General features: G+C 41.8%; 1 protein-coding gene across 1 annotated transcript; it reads right to left on the reverse strand.

The window, feature by feature from the left end:
• Window positions 1-1,710: 1,710 nt before the first annotated feature.
• On the reverse strand, window positions 1,711-24,623 carry map3k2 (mitogen-activated protein kinase kinase kinase 2). Its single transcript, XM_085448164.1, has 17 exons — window positions 24,285-24,623; window positions 21,147-21,219; window positions 20,716-20,834; window positions 20,593-20,633; window positions 20,396-20,495; window positions 18,068-18,181; window positions 17,346-17,442; window positions 16,933-17,063; window positions 16,059-16,138; window positions 15,904-15,968; window positions 14,368-14,460; window positions 14,032-14,271; window positions 13,801-13,949; window positions 11,519-11,650; window positions 11,175-11,304; window positions 10,904-11,081; window positions 1,711-6,337 (listed from the first exon to the last, which is right to left on the reverse strand). The coding sequence occupies exons 2-17, from the start codon at window positions 21,199-21,201 to the stop codon at window positions 6,118-6,120; spliced, it is 1,944 nt and encodes a 647-aa protein (XP_085304290.1). The 5' UTR covers window positions 21,202-21,219; window positions 24,285-24,623; the 3' UTR covers window positions 1,711-6,117.
• Window positions 24,624-24,745: the final 122 nt, after the last annotated feature.

The raw sequence follows: 24,745 nt of genomic DNA on the forward strand, positions 1-24,745 counted from the left end.
GATCCACCCCTTCAGGCAATGCAGGTCAGGTTTCATGAACCATGGCTGTGACGCCTGTGGGGTTCACATGTCACAACGTTTTTCATCAACACAACTTATCAGAGCCTCTGGCATTAAAGAAATAACACATACCCAAGAAAATGATGAACTTGTAATTACGTATCATCACTGTAATACTTGCACATAAAAGGCGCAAAAGTAAAGCTGTACCTGTGGTGTAACATTGACATCTAGTGGGCCCTACAGAGGTTGCACATCAATACATGCCATTGCCAGAAAACAAACCAACATACTGGTCTAAAGAGCTTGGAAAGAAAAGCGTCTGGACTTCTTTAAGTTACTTCAAGACGTTTCACCTCTCATCCGAGAAGCTTCTTCAATTCTAAGGTCAAATGGTGGAGTGGAGTATCCCAAAGACAAAAACTCCTAAACACAAATTTAGCAACGTAGTATATACTGTACAGTGTAGCGAGGAATGCTCAGACCTCTACATTGGAGAGACCAAACAGCCACTTCATAAACACATGGCACAACACAGAAGAGCCACCTCGATGGGACAAGACTCAACGGTCCATCTGCATTAAAAGGACAAAGGTCATTCTTTTGAGGATGCCAATGTTCACATTTTGGACAGAGAAGACAGATGGTTTGAAAGAGGAGTGAAAGAAGCCATCTATGTCCACTGTGAGTGACCATCTTTGAACAGAGGCGGGGGTTTACGACACCAACTGTCTGCCATCTATAATCCAGTTTTGAGATCCCTTCCCAGACGCCTTAACGCCCACTCACATCCTGGGCCATCTGATCTCAGGAAATCACATAAGGTGGGGCCAGGTTTCACAATAAGCTCCCCCGAAACCTTGGCTGATTGTGACTTACATCTGTTTTCACACCTTGGCTCATGTGATTAGGTCGGGGATTATTAGGTGGTCCATTGTCCCTCTTTGGGGGGGAAACTCCCACTGGGTTTAAATCTGGGACTCTCTGCCATTTGACCTTAGAACTGAAGAAGCTTCTCAGATGAGAGGTGAAACGTCTTCAAGCAACTTAAAGAAATCCAGACGCTTTTTTCCCCCCCAAGCTCCTTAGACTACAATGACCTGGAGGACTGAGAACCTTCACAGACATAAACCAACATGATAAATATTATCTATTTTTTAATCAGTCTTACACCATTAAAGTGATTCTAAAACAATACTACTTGAAAACTCATGATGTGCAGTGTGTCCTTAATTGGAAGAAACAAATCCAAACACACTGCCAAAGCAATAAAATCATACCTGGATAGAAAAAACACAGTGGAGCACTATCAGTCATGGATTGGCCTCCCAACAGCCCGGACCTCAACATTATTGAAGCAGTGTGGGATCATATTGACAAAGAACAGAACAAAAGGCAGAAACATCCAAAGAAGAGCTTTGAATGTCCTTCAAGAAGCCTGGAGAACTATTCCTGAAGACGACTTGAAGAAATGACAAGAAAGCTGCCTATGAGAGTTCAGACTTGCTGAAGAATAAAAGCGGTCACACCAAATGTTGACTTTCAAGCTCGCTAGAATTGTACTTTCGATGCTGTATTTACATGTATGTTGCCACATTTCAGTAAGTAACTTTTCCTATTTTACGTTTTCCTAACATATAAAGGAATTAAGGATGACTCGAGAGTTTTGCGCAGTGCCAACTAACAAAAAACTCCAGCAAAGCCCCGATGTGAAATAAATATCTTTTATTGGTGTCATCGTCATAATTGTTGTAATTATGAACACCGAGCTGTTGCAATACTCCAGAAATTTTGCCAAAAAACAGCAACCATTCAACGGCACCGCTGCGTCTCTCAGGACCCAACTATGCATACAATCTCCCATTTAGAAGAAAAAAAAAAGGAAAAATAAAAAATATATTAAAAAATTATGCGTACCACTGATATACAGATCTGATACAAACAGGCATATTGGTCACAAACCAATTAGAATTATAAACATGGCTTCTTTTACAATACACAGACCAAACATGTGGGATACAAGTTTCTTTTAAAAAAAAAAAAAAAGAACAAAAAAAAAAAAAAAAAAAAGTAGTACAATTTCATTTTTATACATTTGTACATGATTTTCTTTTTTTCTTTTTTTAACGCTCTCACCCCCTACAGTCAGAATGCTCAAGGCATTTCAGGTGCAGTGTCCAATGAGCAACATCTGCAGTAAATGCACATTAACACACACACTCACACGTTTATTCATTCACTCATTCATTCAGGAGTGGCAGCAGTGGCTTTAAACGAGAACTACAGGTGTATCTTGGCGCTCCACATGTGACAAATACTGGTTCACCACAGTGGATTAACTCTTCGGTACGAGGCCAAGAATGAGACGTTACATTCATGTCAAGGTTAACTGAACCACCATCATAAATCTCTCGCACTCATACACAAAGTGATTTAAAAAAAATGAAAAGAAAGAAAAACAGTCTTTAAAAATGTGCAAAGAAAAAGTCGCTGAGCCGAGCTGCACGAGCGCAAGGAACCGTTAAGGGGGAGTGGGAGGGCATCAGTGAAGAACCAATAGTGCATAATGGTAGTGCGTATCTATGACGACCAGTGTTGGCGATCTCCATCAGTACCAGACGGCTTGCCGTGAGCCACCTGAAGAGCCAAAGGAACGTACCACTGAGAAGATGCATAATGTGAGTGTAAAACTGAGTTTCCACAGAGCAAGAAAGGCGTAAAAGTGTCTTCAGAGGAAGTCGGGGCAACAGAGGTCAAAGAAACTGTTCCCTGTCTTTTTTTTTTTACAAAGGTGCAGTCAGAAAAATCAGACTCTGTAGTAATACCTAAACGAGACATTAGAAGTGCATAATTATTTGTATTTTTTATTTTATTTTTTTTAAACTACTCTGATAAAAATCAATCTTCTGCAGGGGTTCAGGGTCGGGCCTAAGAAGCTGATCTGAGTCTTTGAAGCTTCAGCAAGAATTATTTGTAATTATTTAGAGCTTTTCTTTAGCTACGGTGTTTAAAAGAGCCATCATACTGCATAAATGAGAAGGCCAAGTAAACGATGTGATATTAGTTAACTTCACCAATCAGATTTAAAGAAATGCGAGTGGCCACACACAGGCAGCTGTAAGCTAAACATCTCAACTGCCGTTTGTGCTGTTGGAGCATTTTTAATGTGGTTATTTAATAAATAAAACAATCTGAGCTACAGCTCGTCTGAGAAGTTTACAGTTCATTCTAATTAGCATTCTGCAACAACAAGTCACGAACGCAGCTTGCTAACATGTTGCCACCCGTAATCGTGCTACACGATACCACGTCACAGAGACTATTTAACGTCCCAATTTATGAACAGCTATTAATATTGGGTGTAATCAAAACAAGTGGAAAACCATTTAACAGTTTTTGGATTTGCATATATAACAGAAAATATGAACTTCACAATCAAATATTTGGACAACGAAGCTTCAAAGGCCTCCAAGTGCTACAAACAATGTTTGGATCATTTAATTCATTAACAAGTGCCAGAAACACACAAGTGTGACTCTCTAAGCTAAAATCTAAGTTTATTTACCATCACAGACCCAATAATCTATCCACCACAAAAAGCTTGTCCTGGTAATGGCTCATTCAGCAGCAAAGACGATGAGGAGAGGTGCTGTAGATGTGTGTAGGAGAGCCAAAGGTGGGGATCTGAGCAGGAGTTTAATTTTAGAGAGTCACCATTACTTTCCTCTGCTGGTCAAATGTTGCTGATTGCACCAGAAACACTTCCTCCCTTGCTCTGCAGAAACCGGCTCTGATGATAATATAAGTTTTGCATATCGTCTCTTTGAACCTAGAAACATTTCAATCTTAGCAGCACAACAGTAACTCCCACCAGGACTCTGATTCACGTTATTGTTTAAACATTTAGAAGCTTTCTACATGGGCTGTTTGATAATCCACCTGCTGCAAACAGCCAAAATTTAAGGCATAATTTGAGCCCTAAATAACCATTTGATTGGCTGCTGGCAGAGCTGCTCAGAAACCTCACCATTACTAACCAAAAAGTGAATTAGAAGAAGAAGAAGAAGAAGTGATCAGCACAAGCTGAGGTGTCACCTGCTATCTGGCGTGTGCATAGTAAATGCTTCCAAATCAGATGAGCGTTTGTGTATAAAGTGACGAGTCCGCTTTGATGCATTTGATTCGGTGGTGACAGTGACTGCAGTACCAAGCAATAAACACGAGAATGAAGCTCTGCGAGTCTGTCTGAAAACGGTGATGAACGTACCAACTCCAGCAGCGGAGCTCCAGGAGAGGCTGCGTGTACCCTTCAGTTAAATGATGAGCAGCTAAAAACGTTTAGTTTGAAATGAAACGGACAACAGAGCAAGATCTTCAAGTTTCCCCCCACTGCTTCTCCGATCTGATGGCAGAGACTCACTGTGAACACATGAAAGCACCAAATTAGCAGCTTCTGTCTCATCCAAATACTCAAGCTGGCTTCATCTGAACATTTAAAAGGTGCAAATTTAGATGTTAGATGAGAGTTAAACTGCTCTCCATGGAAGTTCATGCTGAGGAAGAAGAGACCAGAAATGTAAAAACTTCTACGATCCATCCACAACACGAGGTTAGTCCTGAATATACTGCACGGTTTGAAACCCTTGCCATGAGATAGTTGGAAGCTTAAAACAAGCTGGAAAAGCCAGCTGCATTTTTGGGGGGCTTTAAGACAAAGCACTGCAGCACAGCACAAACATGGTTGAGTCATCATTAAACTAGTTCTTTCCCTCTCTCTGACACGGACGTGTTAACCAGAAAAGATGAACTGCTGGTGAAGCTACACGACCGCGGCTCCCTGCGAGGACCTGACCTGTCCATGGGATGGTGTAAGCTCTGTCAGCAAAACAAACCCTGTCCGGCCACCTTTCGCTTACCAACAGCTTCAGTTTCATTTATCGACTTGCTCTCCTTAAACTAGTCATCCAAATCACCTTCCAGAATTAGCTATGGTGGTCTGAAGAGGATACGAGTGTGTTTTAGTTGACTTTTTAAATGTTTTAAATCAACAATTCTGCACGCTGCACCTTTCAAGTCTGGTCATGAGAGTGCTCCCTATTGCTTTCTGTGGCTGAACAGACCGAGTTTCTAAAAGCCAATGTTTACCAGCAGTAAATTCATGAATCTGCTATGCTAAGAGACATCCAATCAGATCAGAGAATCAGAGGAGGAAAGAGAGCACAGGTACCGATGTGGCGCTTCACTTCTACACCAGCATGACGACTTTTCTAAACAGAGGGTATTTGGTTTCCAGCCGGCGGTGCTGGTACAGCAGGCGAACGAACAAACCGAAATGATCAGCACAGCGAGTCCCCGTCGCAGAAAGGCAGAAACGGCTGAACTGGGATCAGCTGGTGTGAAGGCAGTTTATCCAGGAGGCAAAAATCAAAACAAACAAACAAAAAAAAAAAAAAACTGAGAACAAAAAGCTGAGACTCATTCTCAAACATAAAAAGGCACAGAGACGGGGACGACGAATCAGAACGTTTCATCTGCACTTTGTTCAGAAAACGGAGCGGACTTCGGCGAGGGATGAGGGCAGGTGGGTGGAAAATTCTCGGGGGAGTGTTCTCTGGATCTGGGATTCAGGTTTGTCTATAGCAGCGCGCCCGTCACTCTGGGTTTTGGCAGGAGACTACATTCTGGGGTCGGGTCAGCGAGACATTGGAGGAGGATGAGAAGGAGGCAGGGCGGGGTTTACTCCAGAGTCAGGCATCAGCTCCTGTTAGGGCAACAACACCGACGCCATCCCGCTTCAAAACGCTCAGAGCGAGAAACCGTACAAACATTTAAAAAAAACAAAACAGTTTTTTTTAGAGAGGAGGAAGTGCTCAACCTCCTCCGCGTTGGAGACGTTAAGGTGCAACTTGCGGAGAAAAATAAAATAAGAATTTGTGTCCTTTATGGCAGTCTCATACAAACAGAGACAGGAGGAGCGCCCCCACCTTCTCCCAGCCAGTCTTTACTGGTCCAACGTGGTCTCAGTGTAAAGGTGGAGGGGGCGGGATCAGATAAGGCCGTATTTGGCAGTTCGGCAGGCAGGCAGGGGTTCAAGATTCGAGGAGGGGGCGGGAGGGGTTAATGTACAAAGATGTGCCTGAGCAGCTCTTCTGCAGACGGCCGCTGCTTGGTCTCCACGAAGATCCGTTTGAGGAACTCCCGGCAGTGGTCCGACACGTGGGCGGGCAGGACGGGGTTAGTGGGCTGCGTGGCGATCTTAAAGATGGCCGCCATGGCCTCGAACTCTGCCCACGGAGGTCGCTGAGTCAGCATCTCCACAACGGTGCAGCCGACACTCCTGAAGACGACAAAACAAACATTAAGCCCATAAAAGAAAGGAAGGTCAATTTATTAGCTTTATTTGGTTTTCACTAGATCCAACATGGCCTCACAGCACAGGAAATGCTCTTAGCTACAGCTTCCACCTTTCTGTGGCACAATAACATCAAAAGGCAACCCAGTCTTTACTTTCCTACCCGTTTCATTCGACAGTTAAAGTCATGATTTTATAAAAAGCCATCCAACAACATCGTCTTTAATCTTTGAAGCCACGTGTGGCCAAAGCTTCCTGTTAGTGGCTACAACGAAGCGTCTTCAGAGGTTTGCGCTGGTTACATACGTGACCAACATGGTCTTGTTTGCAGATTCTCTAACAAACAGAACATTTCACACAGAATAGAAGGAGCTCTAGATAACCAACACTGAACTCCCTAAATTATTAAATCGTATTAAGAGGGGTAAGCATGTGTGAACTTCATCCTACTCCTTTAGGAGCATCTAAACTAATGGTATAGAGAGATATTCGTGACAACTTTTTCTCTTCACAATGCGTTCTGTTATTTTATTTAAATTTACCCATTGGACTGATTGATGGTTGATTTCAGTCTTAAAAAACAAAATAAAAGACACCACCATTGTTCATGTTTTATCATTTAAACTCAATGGAAAGACCCACTTCAGACTCATTGTGTGTTACCACCATAAAAACTACCAAAAGACCCTCAATGTCTTTTCTTTTTTGCCAGTCATATCTGTTAGACCTGTGGATGTTCAGTGTTATTTTGTAACATGAAGAAAAAAAAAAAAAACTGAGGTGATTTGTTGAGGACATCCCCAACTTTTCTGTTAGGAAGTGCTGCTATTTTTGACAGTGTTAGCTACTATTAGCCTCTGTTAGCTGGTGTTAGTGATACTTTCAGGTCATACTTGAAGTGCATCTAACATTGCTGGACTGAGTGTCTTTAGCAAACAAACTCTTGTACAAAGTGAGCATGTAATCAGAATGTTTGAGTCCAGCATTACTCAGCATAACTAACAGCTGTTGCTGTTTAGCTGGCTTGTGGCCAGTTGTCCCGAGATGGGAGGGTCACATGTAGGGCTGGGCCATATTATACCGTTCACGGTAATACCGGTATAATGTTAGGCAACGATAGGAAAATGAAATATCGCGATAGAATATGAGTAAAACGCGCATGCGCAGTGCCTTTGTTTTCATACGCACATGGCCGATTGTTGAGTGAAACAGATGAACCAGAATTGGTTTGTAAAAATGGTGCAACTTCAGTGATGTGGAACTGGTTTGGTGTTTGTCCGTCAGATACACGACAAAGCACATTTTTTTGCAGAACATGCAAGCGGCCGTCGTTATTGTCGTATTTGTCGGACTAAGATGCTCTTAAATCTGGGAGTAATCTGGGTCCTAAACTCCGTCGCTTCAGGTCAAACGAACACTGCAGCATCGCCAAGAGTTAACTGTCTAAATTCTTTCATCTTTAATAAAACGATCAGCATTGCTGCTTTACCAGGTGTAACTATGAAGTTTAACTTCCAGGCATCCATGAAAACAAAATGTATTACATTTAAGGGAGTTAGAAGTTAGCAGGAAGCTAGCGGAAGTTAGCTCGCTAGTTTCGCTAGTTACCTAAGCATGATATTGCATGTTCTGACTGAGAGATTTCTGAAAAAAATCAAACGTACAGCTCTGCTATCACTTCCAACATAAATGAAGACAGGAAACTAAACAGCAGTGACGTTTGTAGGGTTACTGAAGTTGGGCTAGCTGGTATATAATTATATGCTACGTGCTCGCTAGCGACACAGCTATGTTAGCATAACATAAACAGTGAAGCTGGAGGACGAACACTAACACTTTTCCACTTATAAAAGTTAACGTGAAGGTTCTTCATGGTTAGAGACAAATGCAATCGCATGGCAGGATGCTGTAAACGGACCAAACTTCAGTCAGGAGAACAACTGAGATAATCCATCCACAATACGAGGTTAGTCATTAATATACTGCAACAACATGGGAATAGAGCAGCTGCCGGAGAATTCAACATTAATGAATCAATGGTACAGAAGTGGAGGAAGCAAGAAGAATGAGTTTAATAAAGTTTGATTTATCTGACTGCTTTGTTTCACTTAATGTGCCTTATAATCCCGTGCACCTTATGGTCCGAAAAATACGTACTGCACACTGCAGTTTAATGTTGCAAAGCACCTCTTTTTAACTTCAGTGGATATTATACATGGTTATGCTCAGGATATGTCAGCCCATTTCTACTGAAAATGCCTTTTGGTTAAACTTTCAGCAAGGAATTTGCATTTGCACTGTTAAATTTTTATAAAGCTTTAATGTACATAAAAACCAGCTTCTTGTTTAAGTGAAAATAAATGGAAGGTTGTCTTTTTGCGCTAGTAAGGTTGTGGAGTTGTATTTTGTCTCGCATCAATTATAACGTCAGTTATATCGTTATCGCAAATTTTCAAATATATATCGTGATAAATATTTTTGGCCATATCGCCCTGCTCTAGTCACATGTCTAATCTGCTGACAATATTAAAGTGTCTCCTGATCTGAGCCCCGACTGCAGATCAGGAGATGAGGCTTAAGATGAAGCGGAGGACATTTTATTAAGATGTCATCTCTCATTATCCCTTTCCTTCACATTTTCCTTTCTTTGGTGACGGCGACCAACGAGTTCTCTTCTCCTCCACCTTTGGTGCACGGTGCATGTGGCCGGTCTCACAAACCAGTATCATTCCCATGAACTTTTAAAGGTTTATTTTTAAGTTCATGAAAACCTTTTAATTTCTCTGAAGACGTAATTAAACACTGATGTACATATATGAGCAGAATATTCCTTTATATTAAATAACCTCACAAGGTTACATTTTTACAACCTTGGGTGTCCACATTGCCCGCCCAACCGGCCGCCCACGTACTTGGCGGGTAACGACAATACCTCAATCAAGAATGCATACCAGAAGCAACTCAATAGAAAGAAGAAGAAAAAATAAAAAAATAAAAATAAAAATCACAGATTTTCCTTAGTTAAATGAGGCTTTTGAGGTTAAATGCACACATAAGCAGGATTGGTCTAAAGACTTAAAGGAAAAGAGTTAGTGTTACCTGACTTTTCCTGATATTTCTGACCCTTTAACCCTCTGGAGTCCAGGGTATAATTGGCCGTTTTGACTACTTTTGATTTTACCTCTATATTTCACCTTTTTTAAAAAAACTGTTTATCTTGCCTTGTTTGGTATCATTATTTTCAGCACAACCTCAAATATCTGAAATTTGAGTTATTTTTTCATTTTGGTATACTATATTAGCACAGTTGATCTAAATCCAGACCAAAAAAAAAAAAATTCAAAATCCGAGTAGAAAAACGTTCCATTTTTTACTGTAAAACCCACAAACAATGAAATGCAAATAGAAATTGTACATTTCTAAAAATTATGCACAAGTTTTGCAAACAACAAAGTTATATGGTACTGTTTACCTAAAAATGCAGCCAAGGCCTCAGGCATTTTTTATATAACCATTTAAATCTATTTACAGAACAATCAGGTGTGCTGCATCAAATAAGAAGGTACACAAATTATTTGTGCCAGTCCAAAAAAAATAGTTTGTGTCCAGTATAAGACAGAGGAGAACACCACAGGCCTAAACCCTGCAGGTCTGACAGCAGGAGGTGCATCAGTCCTGTTTTCCATGTGGGAACAGCGTTTACACTGGAATCTGAATTTGGTGGCTTTTTTGGAGCAACTGTGAAATTCAGCAGTATAACTGACACACAAAACAAAACAATGACTACAGTACACACTAACTACAGCCTCCAAACACGCTAAACGTCTCTAATGTCTCACATATGAAAACTCGCTCTCTCTTTCTTTCGCTTACCTGCTTTCTCTCGCCAGTGTTGCTCCTAAAACGTCCCCCTCTCCCTAAACAACCAAGTGCCACATCATTTTTTGATTGGCTGACATGGTAAACTTTAACACCAATAGGAAAGGGGTGTTTTTCTTTTTTCACTCGCAAGCGGAGAGTGTTTGCTAGCGCTGTCCATAGAAAGCGCTGTTTTTACCGTTCTTCCCGCTCTAGACACCGCGGTTTTAGTCAGAAAAATACATCGCGTGTATTTTCTAATCATAACTCTGGTTTTACGTGGCCCATCGACACAATTCAAAAACTGGTATGTAGTTTGAAGTCCTCACTTTCGACCCAAGTTGAAACTGAGACTGAGTCGCTGCATCTTGTAGCTGTGTTGTGATTTTGACGCGCCGGTGCGTCCGACGACCCCAGAGGGTTAATAAATAAAAGTGCGTTTTATATTTGGCCAAAACATCTTTGGTTGGTGTCCTGGTTTTTGGGACTAAAACCCCTAAACTGGAAGCAACACTAATGGATGTTTGTGTTGATGAAGGAAGCTGTTGGGATGTGGAAGTTCACTGCTGCATCACTTTCTAAAGTCAGTTTGTAAAAATTCATCTACATTGGTACCACTTAAATTACTTTTTACATCACTTTCATGCTGCATCCTCTGAATAATGTAGTAAAGACTTTTGAGGTTGGTCTTACCAGATGTCTGCCTTCCTGCCGTAACCCTCTCCGCTGATCACCTCTGGGCTCATCCAGTACGGGGTACCGGTCACCGACTTCATGCCTGTTCCTGACAGACAGATGGTCTGCAGCCGCCTGCTGGCCCCGAAGTCTCCCAGCTTCACGTTACCCACCGAGTCTCTGAGGATGTTTGCACCTGAAAGACGATTGCACAGTTTCATGCTCTACTTTTCAAAGACGATGTTTGGTCCCAAGTATTTCCCCAGCAGGAGCGAAAACATCAGCTCACCTTTGATGTCCCTGTGGACGATCATGTTGCTATGCAGATAAGAAACCCCCTCCAGGATCTGCCTGGTGTAGCGGCGCGTCACATTTTCCGTGAGCGCCCCGTACGACTTCAGCTGGTCTTTAATGGATCCCTGAGGGTCACCAGAAAGGAAGGAATCATCAGAAATATCCCTGCTGTTCCTCACATTAAAATTTAGCGTCTCTTAAGAGAAACAGCTGTCATTTCCACTCGAACAAAAGGAACTTTGTTTGCAAGTGTTGATGGATTTCCACTCGAATAGAGCATGAGATTTTTAGCTTCACACACACATAACTGGAAACAGTGAACAGTTTGTGTGCACTCACTCCAGGCATGTACTCCATAAAGATGGAGAGCGTTCGCTCCATCGTGTCTCGCAGACAGCCATAATATTGGACGATCCGCTCATGGCACAAGTTCTTCAGGAGCTGGATTTCACATTCCAGTGCGCTCACCTCCTGCAGCAGAAACAGAAGGGCACATATTCAAGCAGAACATATTTAAACCGATTTCACCTCTACATACAACAAATTAGAGGCTCTAACAGCAGATACACGAGAGGACTGGAAAGATCTTTCTCAAGTGGGAGCGAAGTGTCTCTAGTTTGAATTTACTGAGTTGTATCCTTATTTACAGCCCTGTTTTTCAAATTAACATTGTATGATTTTCCTTTTTTTCCCCTCCCTGGCTTTTTTATAAATCAACAAGGCATTTTAAAAATAAAACTAGAAAAATTTGCATTTCCTGCGAAAATGCTGTGTGGATGCCTTAACGCTGAAGATGTATGCTGAAAAAAGCTGAAAAAGGTGAGAGAGAAAAAAACAAAAACAAAAAAAACATTGCCCTGAGCAGGATCGAACCTGGCCCTTCTGGTCTCAAGGCAGCTACTCATCTCACTGTGCCAAAGTAATTCTCACAAAATAAAAGAGGTGGAGAGACGGACAATTTTGCTGAAATGACCAGAAACAGCTGAGAATTGTGCTGATAAGAGGTGAAAAGGCTGAAAACTTTGCAGAAAAGAGGTGAATCAGCAGAATTTCTGCAGAAAAGAGGTGAATCAGCAGAATTTCTGCAGAAAAGAGGTGAATCAGCAGAATTTCTGCAGAAAAGAGGTGAATCAGCAGAATTTCTGCTGAAAAGAGATGAATCAGCAGAATTTCTGCTGAAAAGAGATGAATCAGCAGAATTTCTGCTGAAAAGAGATGAATCAGCAGAATTTCTGCTGAAAAGAGTTCAATCAGCAGAATTTCTGCAGAAAAGAGGTGAATCAGCAGAATTTCTGCAGAAAAGAGGTGAATCAGCAGAATTTCTGCAGAAAAGAGGTGAATCAGCAGAATTTCTGCAGAAAAGAGATGAATCAGCAGAATTTCTGCTGAAAAGAGATGAATCAGCAGAATTTCTGCTGAAAAGAGTTCAATCAGCAGAATTTCTGCTGAAAAGAGTTTTTTCTGAAAAAGCTGGTATTTGTGCTGAAAAGGGGTGAAAAAGCTTAAATTTGTGTTGAAAAGAGTTAAAAAAAAGTTTAACTGTTGACTGAAAGAAATGTTGCCATAAGCGGGATTTGAACCCGGGCCTCCCAGTCCGGCACAAAAGTTAGGCGCACTCAAATTTTTCAACCACAGGGGGGGGGGGTAAGTCCATACAGACAATATTCATTTCTAAATTATTAACTAACAAACTTGTGCTTAAAGTGCTTTGTCAATATTGTAGAAAATGTTAAACTTAATCATCATCTCGGCCTCCTCTGACGACCTGTTTGCTGCTGAAAGGCAGCGGGGAGAGGGGTCACTTGGGCAGCATATAATGTGTTTCCTGGATACACTGTGCTTTTTCAGCATTCAAAGATTGATGGCACCGTGTCAGAGCACTGGCTATGGATTTCAGACTGATCAGGCCTTAACTTTTCATCTTTTCTTATTACCCACAGCTACATCCACTTCTCACAGGCCTAGGCTGCTCACTAGGGCTGGGTATCATCACTGATTTCCATAATCCATTCGATTCTGTTTCTCAAAGTCCTGATTCGATTCAATTTAGCCTCAGACAGTCAGAAATATTATAATTCTAATCATTTATCAGTACTGATACACATGAGACTTCATCAGAATTGTGAACATCACAGCAGATGCCTTTGTGTGAAAGTAACTGAGAATAAAACACAGAAAAACATGAAGGAGATTTTCCTGGTCTGGCTTTTTATAGCAGATAACCTTAAAAATATTCTACAATGTTCTGCATATAAAGTTTAAATTTCTTCAGTATTGAACAGAAAAAAATAGGCTTTCTTGTCCGAGGTCATTTAAGTGAAAAAAGAAAAAGACAGTTAGACTCTTTTTTTTTTTGTTACCCGAACAGTTCGACCAAATTTTTTTTTTTTTTTTTTAAAGTCGCACCACTGACAAATTTGGTCGCATTTGCGACCAAATTGGTCGCACTCTAGAGCCCTGATAAGCTTCATAAAACAATGACATAGCATCTAGATCTACACTTCCACCCAAAGCAATGATTCAGGGAATTATTTAAGGTCTTTTTTTTTTTTTCCTTTTTGCCTTGTCTTTCCATTTTCCTACCACTATATTTAATATATTCTATGCTGCTGTGTACGTACCTTGCTCGTCTCGGGACTCTCTGGATCAAACTGAACTTGTTTAACTGCCAGTTCCCGTCCAGTATCGGCATCATAACACAGGAAGACCCGCCCGAAAGCTCCCTGACCTAGAAGCTTCCCCAGCCGCCAGTTGGTTGGCGCTCGCGGGGCTGTGCACAAAGACACATCAGGTTTGCTAAAAAACGCAGAAAAACAAACATCTGGAGGACGTGTCGTGTTGCGAGGACTCACAGCGGCTGGGTGGACTGACGTCCATGACGGAGAGCGTCGGAGCCACGGCTGGATTGGGGTTTGGCTCGATGTCACTCCCCCTCCGCGGCCTCCTGGCGGGGCCGGGGACCTCCTCCAGGTCAGGCGTGAAGACGCTGCTGCCACTGCTGGTGCTGGGCGACTGCTCGGTTGAGCTGAAGCTGATTGGAGAGCGGAAACCGTGAACTTGCGTCCGCCGAGCCCGAGGGAAAGTCTTCCTCCCTGTTCAGAGGATGAAGGAGAGCGATCATTTTTAAATCCCTGTTTAAAGTCAATTTGCTTTCAGCATCAGTAGGAATAAATAAATGAATTACCCACCATCACTGTAATCCTGAAGGCCAAAAGGAATGCCGTACCGGCGAGGATACGTCCCTCCTTTCCCTGACTTCTCAAACACCGGAATATCGTACTCTGCAGAGGAAGGAGGATACAAAAGATGAAATTTACAGGCCATGGCCTCAAAACAGCTTTCAAAGATGGCAACCTCGACATGAGAATGTTTTGGGCCTTTTAACTGTAATCTGTAAATCGTGAGTGCTCGCTTTCCTTGAAAAATCCCATTTTTACCATTTCTTCCTGCCCTCAACGTGACAAGCAAAGCATGGTGTAGGTTAGTGATCATAAGTCTAGTTCTACTTGGTCCAGCAATACGATTTAATACCTGATATATAGTTTAAAGTCTTAACTTTCAACACAAGTAGAAACAGAGATTCAGCAAGGCTGTGTCTTGCAGTTACATCATCTTAAAATCAGTCGTGTGATTTGGACATGCTAGTACATCAACTATAGAGGGTTAAAGGTTTGGCTCTTAGTCTGGTTTAAGTTTTAGCCTGTTAAACTCTTCACTGCCTGGTAGATCAGATTGTTGTTGTTTTTATTTTTTAAACCCTTAAACAGTCTAACACCCGTGAACTAGGGCTGGGCTATATCATACCGTTCACGGTAATACCGGTGTAATTTTGGGCAACAATAGGAAAATGAAATATCGTGATAGAATATGGGTAAAACGCACATGCGCAGTGCCTTTGTTTACATACGCACATGGCGGCGACGCAGAATGAGAAGTGCGAAAGTGGATCGTTAAATGAAACTGATGAACCAGAATTGGTTTGTAAAAATGCTGCAACTTCATTGGTGTGGAACTGGTTTAGCTTTCGTCCGTCAGATACACAACAAAGCACTATTTTAGGTAGCGCATGCTAGCGGGCCATCGTTATTACCGTGTTGTTTGGAAAATACGGCACACTTAAAATCAATCCTTTGATTTTTCTGAAAATCGACAGTGCCCCTTATAATCCCGTGTGCCTTATATATATGAACTCTGGTTGTGTTTACTGACCTCGAAACGATTTTATGGCGTACACGGCGCTCGAAAATCTGTCAAATGTTTCAGTACAACTTTGCTAAGCTACAAAACCGCACGATGGATTGTCGGAGCATTACGGCTATCGTAGGCAGGCGCCTCACGGAGTGATACCTACTGTGCTTCAACATAATATTACCGCGTTGTGTGTGTATAAGCTCTTTTTAAGTTTTGTGGATATTATACATGGTTATGCTGAAGATATGTCGGCCAATTTCCACTGGAAATGCCTTTTGGTTAAACTGTCAGCAAGGAATTTGCATTTGTACTGTTACATTTGTTATATAACTTTAATGCACATAAAAAACAGCTGCTTGTTTAAGTGAAAATACATTGATGGGGTTTTATAAAGTTGTGGAGTTGTAAAGTATTTTGTCTAGTGTCAATTATATCGTCAGTTATATCGTTATCGCAAATTTTCAAATGTATATCGTGATAAATATTTTTGGTCATATTGCCCTGCTCTACCGTGAACTAAGATCTGCTCTCACCTGGAAAGTCCTGGTGGTTGTCTGGGTAGCTCTGAGCCCTGGGCATCCTGGACTTTGGGTAATCACTGCACAACACAAAGACAACAGCAACAAATCAGAGGGATTTCTTCCACGGCAGTTTTTTGTGGTTTCCTGTTTTATTCTGTGACGCACACCTGTCCAGTGGGCTGTCTAGGGAGGGACAACTTCCAGAAGCCGAGTTCTCCGGACTGCTCATGGACAATGGATCCAACATCTGAAGTAAAACAAGAGAAATGAGAGAGAGACAAACTCACATCCTCTCAAAACCAATCAAATTGTATCTCATTAGCCAACAGGTGAATTTAATTTGACATAAAATGATGCTAAGAGCAACTTCAGAAAACTCAATAATAAATACATTACATTTAAGCTTTTTACAACCTCCAAAACAGAAAAATAAATCCTTCCCTCATCTCTCCAGACCTGCAGTAGTCACAAGTTATGCCACTTACACTGAATCACGTGACACTTTAACGAAGGCTGTTTGTGACGTAACACAAACTGCCCATGCCTGCGAAGGAGCCTGCTGACCTCCACTATTCACGTCTGTACGACCTCACCTACAAGTGTGCAAAACACGTCTATGTACCCAGACACTCAATGTGCTATGAAAAGAACCCAGATACGCATCCACCATCTTCCCTGCTGTGTGCGCCCAGGTCCGTTTGGGAGTATATCAGGGACTTAACCCGTCCTCCACAGTGGCAGGTACACCACAGAACTCAGTAGTCACAGCAGGGAGAAGAGGAAGAAAAGATCAACTTTAATAAAATACTAAAAGGCCAGAAGGTTTTGCTTTAATGGCTACTGTAAAGTCCAGCATGGCAACTTTAAAAAGAACTCTTTAAATATCGGCTTTATGATAAAGAAGCTGGTGAAAATTAATTTTACATTTAAAATGTCCTAGAGTTTACACTTAAATACTAGATTTGCGCTCCGCTTTGTTACATCAGAGCAGCTCCTTTTCAAGTAGCAAACACTAAAGTGGACTCTCCTGAGCATCAGCACCTGGTCCATGCTCTCAGGGATGAACTCCCCCTCGCTGTTGATGCTGGTGAAGGAGCCGTTCCTCGCCACCTGCTGCAGAGCGTCGGGAATGTATCCTGGAGGAGGAGAGCTGCGGTCCGTTGAGTGGGAACCTGACAGGACGGCGGTTATAGAGAGTGAGAAAATTGTCCTGTGTGCGCCACAGTCACAGCTAAACCATGTGATGCTTATTTTCGCACAAAAGAGTCCGAGTTTCATGCATTCATGTATTTTTCTTAACACTGGAACCACTGAGACAGTCAATTTAAAATTTCCACACACACACACACACACACACACGCGCTCCTGACCCTTACCCACTACCAGGCTGTGGTGGGCACTAGTGCCCGTCCCTGCAAGCTTTGAGTCTGCATCACTGTTTAGCAAACATTTACCTATCAACGCCAGCATGCTCTTCTTGTCTGTGACCCGGAACCCCGTGTTGTCCAGTTCCTCGTGGGACGGCAGAAGGTCCATGTTGGATGACGAGTTCTGCAGACACAAAACAAACTAAACATTAAAAAGAAACTCTGGACAAGTTTAACATCTCCTTTGTTTTCCAGCTAACCCTTCTATGTTAACACTGCTATAACATAAAGATTGCACATGTCTCACTCTGTATATTTTATTTTATATATTTTATTTATTGTTTACTCTATTTAATTTGTAGAATATGTGTACACACACACACACACACACACACACACAAATATTTAGTATACACATCCAGAAATGCATATACTATTATATATTGTACATATATTTATTAGTTTCAGATGTAGCCATTCTTGTATTTTGCTTGTTTACATTATTGTATTTTGTACAACTCTGTTGCTTGTGAAGCTCGCACACAAGAATTTCACTCACATGTGCTGTACCAATGTACCTGCACATGTGATGTGACAATAAAAGTGATTTGATTTGATTTGAAGATTAAAAATACCAACGCTGGTATAAAAAAAAAAAAACACCCCAATCAGCCTTTTACAGCTGAGAGGTAAAAACTGTCGAGGGGTTACAGCACAGAAAAAGCAGCAGGTGTGTCGGCCGCCACACAACGTACATACTGTGCACAAGTATCAGAAACTACCATTAAAGTCATTGCAGTATGGCCCACCTCAGAGGAGACCTGCAGCACAAGGAGAATCTTCAGACTCTTCATGTGAACACTGCGATCCAGCAGCTCTACAGCTTTGTCCAGGTCGTCCTGAGTGGTCAATGGAATCACCAACTGCAAGGGGGGGGGGGGGGGAGAGAAAAAAAAAAGAAGAGAAAAAAAAATTTGAAATACAGTGACTTGAATAACCTTTTAAAAATTGGGTGATTCTTTTTGATCATTTGTGGAAGTGCACACAACAACAAAAACATAATCCACACACAGGTGCTTCATTGATCCAATCAGCTGTTCACAGCACTTCCTACACTCCAGTGTCTGTCATGCTGTACATTCACGGGGTTTCATGGATTCCACTAGATGCAACAGGAAGTGACATCATTTTCTCAGGAACACAGCTCCACTGGTGCTATTAGAAAGTGATGTTTCACTTTGTGCCTTTCTGTATAAGTTCCTGAGACACGTAAAACTGTGACTGCACCATTTCAAACACTTCATGATTTTCAATTCAATTGTGGTTCATCATTTATCTATTATGTATAGGAAGAAAAAGCTAAAGCATGCAAACCTGTAGAGCTAAGCCCTGGTGGGCCTGTTCTACGGTAGATAAAACAGAGTTACAGGTTGCTGTCATGCACAGCTCTGCAGCTAACACTGCGTACACAGTGTCATGTTAGTTTGCAGAGTGTGTCCAACCTTGTGGAGCAGCTGCAGCAGGTTAACATCCACACGCCTGTGCAGGATGTGGTCACACGCTCACACCTTCACTTCTGGTTTTTTTTTTCCTAATGCAGCTTTCGTACAATCGTTCATTTTCTACATCAAAGGCTGGCAGGATGGCACTGGTAGCACAACTGTGGTCTGCTTTCTTGAAACAGGCCGCAGACCACGATCCCACTCGCCCCTGCCAACAGTCATCTTAGAGCCAACAGGTAGCTGGTGGTGTACATTACTAAAATATTCATTTAACCTACTAGTACTTCTGTTGCAGACTAGCGAAGCAGCAACTAAACATCTAGCTGATGAATCACAATGATGCAGATCCACCACCAGACCCAGAGGTGGATTTTTGCGTCAAAATGACCAAAGAAAACAGCAGAAAAAAGTTGTGTCAGTCTGCAAAGAGTGAGACACACTGCCGCTGAAACACACTGGGTGTTCTTAAAAACTGCACAGAGGGAAGAACAACATCAGAGGGGCACCGAGGGCAGTTGAAAGGACAGGTTTAGGATGACAGGAGGGGGATCATAGCACAGCTAGATTCTCCACATGAAAGGGATCTAGTCTGTGTGGTTTGTGAAACTGACCGAATCTGATGTGACGTGCTTTACATCGAAACAGGAGACGCTGCAGAGATTTTGTCTCTTGGCTCAGAACACCTCAGCCCCCCCACCCATGCATCCATGACTGTGTGTGAATGTTAGATAGGAAGCACTTCAGCATAGGGCTGCTCAATTAATCGAATTTTAATCACGATTACGATCTGGGCTTTCAGCGATCATTAAAAATGACTGAGCCCATTATTAGCCCCTCCCTCGTGCTTTACTCTCGCGCTGCTCCGTGTGGCAAATCGAGCGCACCTCGCTGCATTTCGAACGCATGTCACAACAATTGAGAGCAGCGGTCTCCAACCTTTTTTGCGCCACGGACCGGTTTATGCCCGACAATATCTTCAACTCTCGCGGCCCGGTACCAAACGACTCACGGACCGGTACCGGTCCGAGGCCTGGGGGTTGGGGACCGTTGATTAAGAGGACCCGAGGGAAGCTCGGAAAGCTAAGCAGAAGTTATTTGGAGAGGAGAGTGACTGCCGTTGGTTGAAAAGAGAGGTAAAAAAAACTTCAGTGGTGTGGAAACATTATGGGTTCGCGGAGTCAGACGTGGATCAAGTAGACATAGTGCGTAAACTTTGCTACAGTGTCGTAGCTGCACCACAGAGCAACACTGCAACGTTCACTAAACATAGATGTTTACATTTTTCATTTATTTTTTATATTGCAAACATTTGCACTGTTATCAGTATTTGCACACTATTTTATATTATTTTTTGACAATTTTTAAAGTCATTATTCAACACATTGTTATTGTTAAATAAATATCGTCAAATAATCAAGATCTCAATTTCAGTGAAAATAATCGTGATTAGCATTTTTGCCATAATCGAGCAGCCCTACTTCAGCATAGAAAAAAGTCCCTGTATGAGTGTGTGTGAATGGATGACTGAGGCATGTTGTAAAGTGCTTTCTACTCAGGTAGAGTAGAAAGGTGCTATATAAGAACCAGTCCATTTACTACAGGAAGCAGAGGAAAATTACATTTCAAGTTTCGTACCTCGTTGTTTGTGTAGTGGAGGCCCATCGTCTGACCAAAAGCCACTTTAGCTTTGGACCTCAGATCCTCCAGCTTGATAGGTCGAGGGAACTGCAGAATCCTGCAAAGAAGAAGACAGGTGAGAGGTCAGAGACGGGCACTGCTGCTGGTCTGCACTGACAGCACCGGAGGGAGAAACACAGCAGTGGAAACCTCACCTCTTCTCCCCTTTGAACTCAAACTTCACTCTCACATCGTTCTGTTGGAGACAGAGCACAGAGTTAAAGACAGCCAGAGCAAAGATGAGCCAGACTGAGCCTTCGTGCTTTCACTTGGGTTACCTGGTTCTTGGGCGACGAGGCTTTGGGTTTGCACAGGTCTGACAGGAACGCGGCAGGACGGCTGGAGCGGTGCAGTTCGGCCAAGTCCTGCATGATGGAGTTCAGCGCCTCCTGCTCATCTGTGAGACAGCATGACTTCTGCTTATTCAACAGGTTTTATCATTGAAAAACTCAACTTGCTAAAGACTCCTCTAACAACCTGTCTTGCGGTATGAACATATGAACACAAAAAATGAAGTTGCCTTGCTGCATTTATCTCTTCAGATAAGCCGCTTCCACTTAGCTGCACAACACAAGGGACTTATTGTCAGGCAAAGATGTCAAAGAGCCATTGTTCGGGGAGGAAAAAAAATTCCTCAAATTATAGGTCTGTCAAAAGATGAAGCTGACTCGCTGCCAAGCAGTAACACCATCTCACAGCATGTACGTACCCATCTTAATGGCACGGCGATTGACCCAGGAGGCCAGGAAAGAGGATTCTCCCATCAAAGGGATTCCTTTCTCCTGAAACACAAAAACATCATCATAAATCCTTACATGCAATTAAAAGGGATCATTAAACATAATGTGCGAATAAAAACAATCTGTTAAACTGAAATTGTCTCATATATACACATTTACATTTAATTTGTGATGTATACTGTACATTTTTCTTCTATTGTTTTTGTGCAGTATTATTGTTATAACATTGTGCTGCATCTATTCATTTTTGTTCTGGCCATTCTGCTGTTGTAATAATGCAAATTTGTAGTAACTCGTCTTTATTTATTTTTTTATGTCAAAACGAGCATCTGGAGGCTTTATACATATTTTAAGAGTGTTATGTCTACATGATAGTTCTATTGTTGTATTTCCCGAAGCACCAATCCAGCATTTGGATCAGATATAAGTCATCTATGCTGTTCTATGTCTACTATGTTACGTATTAGCAGCAGTTGCTCCAACATAGCCTGGAGGACACCAGCAGCAATGAGGGTCAGGGGTTTGGGCCTGAGCACTGCTACACCAGCAGCTTTTCTCTGTACGTTTGCAGACATTTTTGACTTAACTGTGAGCTTCCCCGTCAGCTTCTCACTCTCGGTATGTGTAAGGTGTAAAACTTGTTAGGAAGCATTTATTGCATTTTTATGGTAACATAATGTGGCGTCATCAATATTTCTTCACTTCACACCCCACACGACGTGCATGTGTGAGTCAGGAGCACTCACAGAGAGCTGAAAGGAGAATAGTGCCAATAAACTAGGTGAGGAATTCAGACACATTAGATTCATTTTACTTGTGCTGGACAATAAGTTTATATTCTTGGATGTATTCATCACGTTTCTTAAAATAAGTAAAATAATGTTTGAGTCAAGCATGATGTTTTGATCATCATCCAAAAAAAAAAAAAAAAAAAAAAAAAAAAAAGAAGATTCACAGTATCTTCCTTCCAGTGAGGAGCACATACGATTAAATTAACACTGAAACCCAAACCCGGTACTTGGTATCAATATACAGTGCTGTGCAAAAGTCTTGAGTCACCCCTTGTTTCTTTACATTTTGCTTCCAAGAAGCCACACTGTCATTTTTAAAAGTGGCCTTGAGTAAAGAACCGATTTGTTAATAGGAGCCTGTCACAAATCATTTGTTTTTGTATTTCAGCCGGTGGTGTCGGAGATTAAAATCAATGAATAATGAACTCAGAAAAGTACCATGTAATCCACCATGCAATACCATCTGGAAGACATCTAATTACCAACGCCTTATTTTTTTCAGCATGACAATAATCCCAAACACACTGCCAATGCAATTAAAAACAATTATTCTTTTTGTGCTGATTACTCTGCACACTACAGACTTAAACCATAAGAATATCGAGCTCAACTGTGAGGTTGCTGAAGTAAAACTCCCACAAGTATTCTGAATATCAGCCATAATGTAAACACCTTAAGCAGGCTTACTAAATACTATTTACATATAACCCTGGTTTAACAAAAACCCGTTTTACTTATGACACTGCTTACAAGAACTACTCTACCCACAATCCTGAACCGAAACAGCAATGCCTCCAATCGGTGGAGGTCGCTGTTACTGTTGAAATTCTGTAAATGTAGGAACATCAGCACAAAACAAGAGAGCAATGATTGCAGCGAGGCAACACTACAACAATGCAAAGGATTACATTGAAGGAGGCTGGAAGTCATTCACTGTGAAATCTAGGATTTGCAGTGCATTATGGGGATGAGCAGTTCCTGTACACAGCCTCGTACCTTTGCCTTCTTCTTTTTTTTTTTTATCCAAATCAAATCTTTTTAATAGCCATGATTCACCTCGTAGCTGGTTGGTTTGGTCTGAGGATTAAAACTCTTTATATAAGGATTTTTTGAAACATCAATGGAGAGAATGAACAAGGAACTCACTTCTGGAATGGGAGCCCTTAAATTGCTGCGTTCCCTAGCAAAGATAAATAGTATATTTGTGATTTGATAACATAAAAAACAGAAAACAGCTGCAACAAAATCTTTAATACAAGTGTAGTGGAGTAAATGCTGACCCTACTTTAAGAGCCCTTTTCTTCACATTTAAACTACCCACACTGATGGATATTTTATTGCCATTTTAATGTGACAATGTTTGTTAATGTGGGTCTATTCAGATGAGTCAGTTTCCAGACCATACCTTTCTACTGATCACTGATTATGTTTAACTGGGCTCCGGATGCCCACACTATAGGAGGTCAAGCATTCAGCTTTTTAATTTGTCACTAAGCTGTATATTATACTATTGCATTGTCATGTATAGTGAAATATGCAATGACTGTAGCTATGAGTGTCCAATAAAGGGGCTTTAAAGGTTGCAGCACAAGCTTTTGTGTGGAATCAAAGTAGTTTATTGCTCAGCTATCAATTAATACTATTGAACATAACCTCCAGAATGTAATCTGTACAAACATAATTAGCCTTCATGTTATTGTTGTTGCAAAAGAGTGGAAATTTAAGTCAAGATGGCCTCTGCTGACGAGGAGTTGATTGGAAATTGTTGATGATAGTCTGTGATCATCACTGATTGATGAGAGAGCTGCAGCATTGGTGCTAGCCTTAGCTTAGCGTTTATTCTTCTCTCTTTTATCCTTACATACATCATCCTCCTCATGAACATCATCTTCTGTACCGACTCTTGCTCAGTGCTCACAACAAAGTTGATATCAACAGCAAAATTATGGCCTCCTTTGGTAGATAATTAGCTCGCTTTAGATTCTCCTGCTAGCGTTAGCCGAGTAGCAACATAGCAACTGTTGCTAGCACATTTTTAGCAATTACAGCCGTTTTTATGAATAATTATAAGACACTATTGACACTTACGCCCAAAATACTATTTGTTATCTAAACAGAGAGCCGATATGTGAAGCTAAGCTAGACGTGTGCAACTAGCTGTCAGGCCAGGGAAGTTGTCAAGCTGAGCTAATGCTAACAGCCAGCCGCACAGCTAAACAGCGTTCACCTGCGCTGCATGACTATAAGAAAAACAAACAGCCCTTAAAGGAATAAATAAACCCTTCAAATGGATCAAATACTTCTTTAGTACCGTACCTGGGCGCTAATTAGATGTGTAGTCACTTCCTCATCCACAGGGCCGGTGACAGGAGCCCCGGGCCCCGCGGAGAGCCGCTGGAGGAAGCAGAAGTTTGGCAGTCCGCTCCCAACTTCACTCGAGTGCTGCCGGACCACGACGACGACGAGGCCTGACGGCTGTCAAAGGGACCAGCTGAAGCTTTTCGACCACAAGACGACAAAACGGCGGCTCATCCAACTAAGTAGCTCCTTGTCTGTGCAGTGGTTAAAAGGCTAACTTCATCAGAGGCGCTCTTTTAGCTGTACTTTACACCCTGGTTAACGGTAGCTCCGCTCGCTGCTGACCCCACGACGCCATCAAGCTATCACGTATTAAAAATAATTTAACCGGAAGTAGACACAGAAAATAAAAGAAGATACATTCAAGTAACTATTATGTGTTTTATTTTGATAACCAGTGCCAGGATATTATATTTCAT

This window comes from Copadichromis virginalis, linkage group LG23, assembly GCF_057382275.1.
Source record: "Copadichromis virginalis isolate Kocher_CV1m ecotype Utaka linkage group LG23, C_Virginalis_male_GT1.1, whole genome shotgun sequence".
NCBI lineage: Eukaryota > Metazoa > Chordata > Actinopteri > Cichliformes > Cichlidae > Copadichromis > Copadichromis virginalis.

What these genes read in the sequence shown, in the direction of transcription:
- map3k2 (XM_085448164.1), bottom strand. Translation starts at nt 21,201, where the DNA reads ATGGGAGAATCCTCTTTCCTGGCCTCCTGGGTCAATCGCCGTGCCATT. An exon ending in TCCCTGAGAGCATGGACCAG is followed by an intron (nt 16,139 to 16,932) that starts GTGCTGATGCTC and finishes GTTTTACTTCAG; the next exon opens with ATGTTGGATCCATTGTCCAT. An exon ending in CAACCACCAGGACTTTCCAG is followed by an intron (nt 14,461 to 15,903) that starts GTGAGAGCAGAT and finishes CTTCCTCTGCAG; the next exon opens with AGTACGATATTCCGGTGTTT.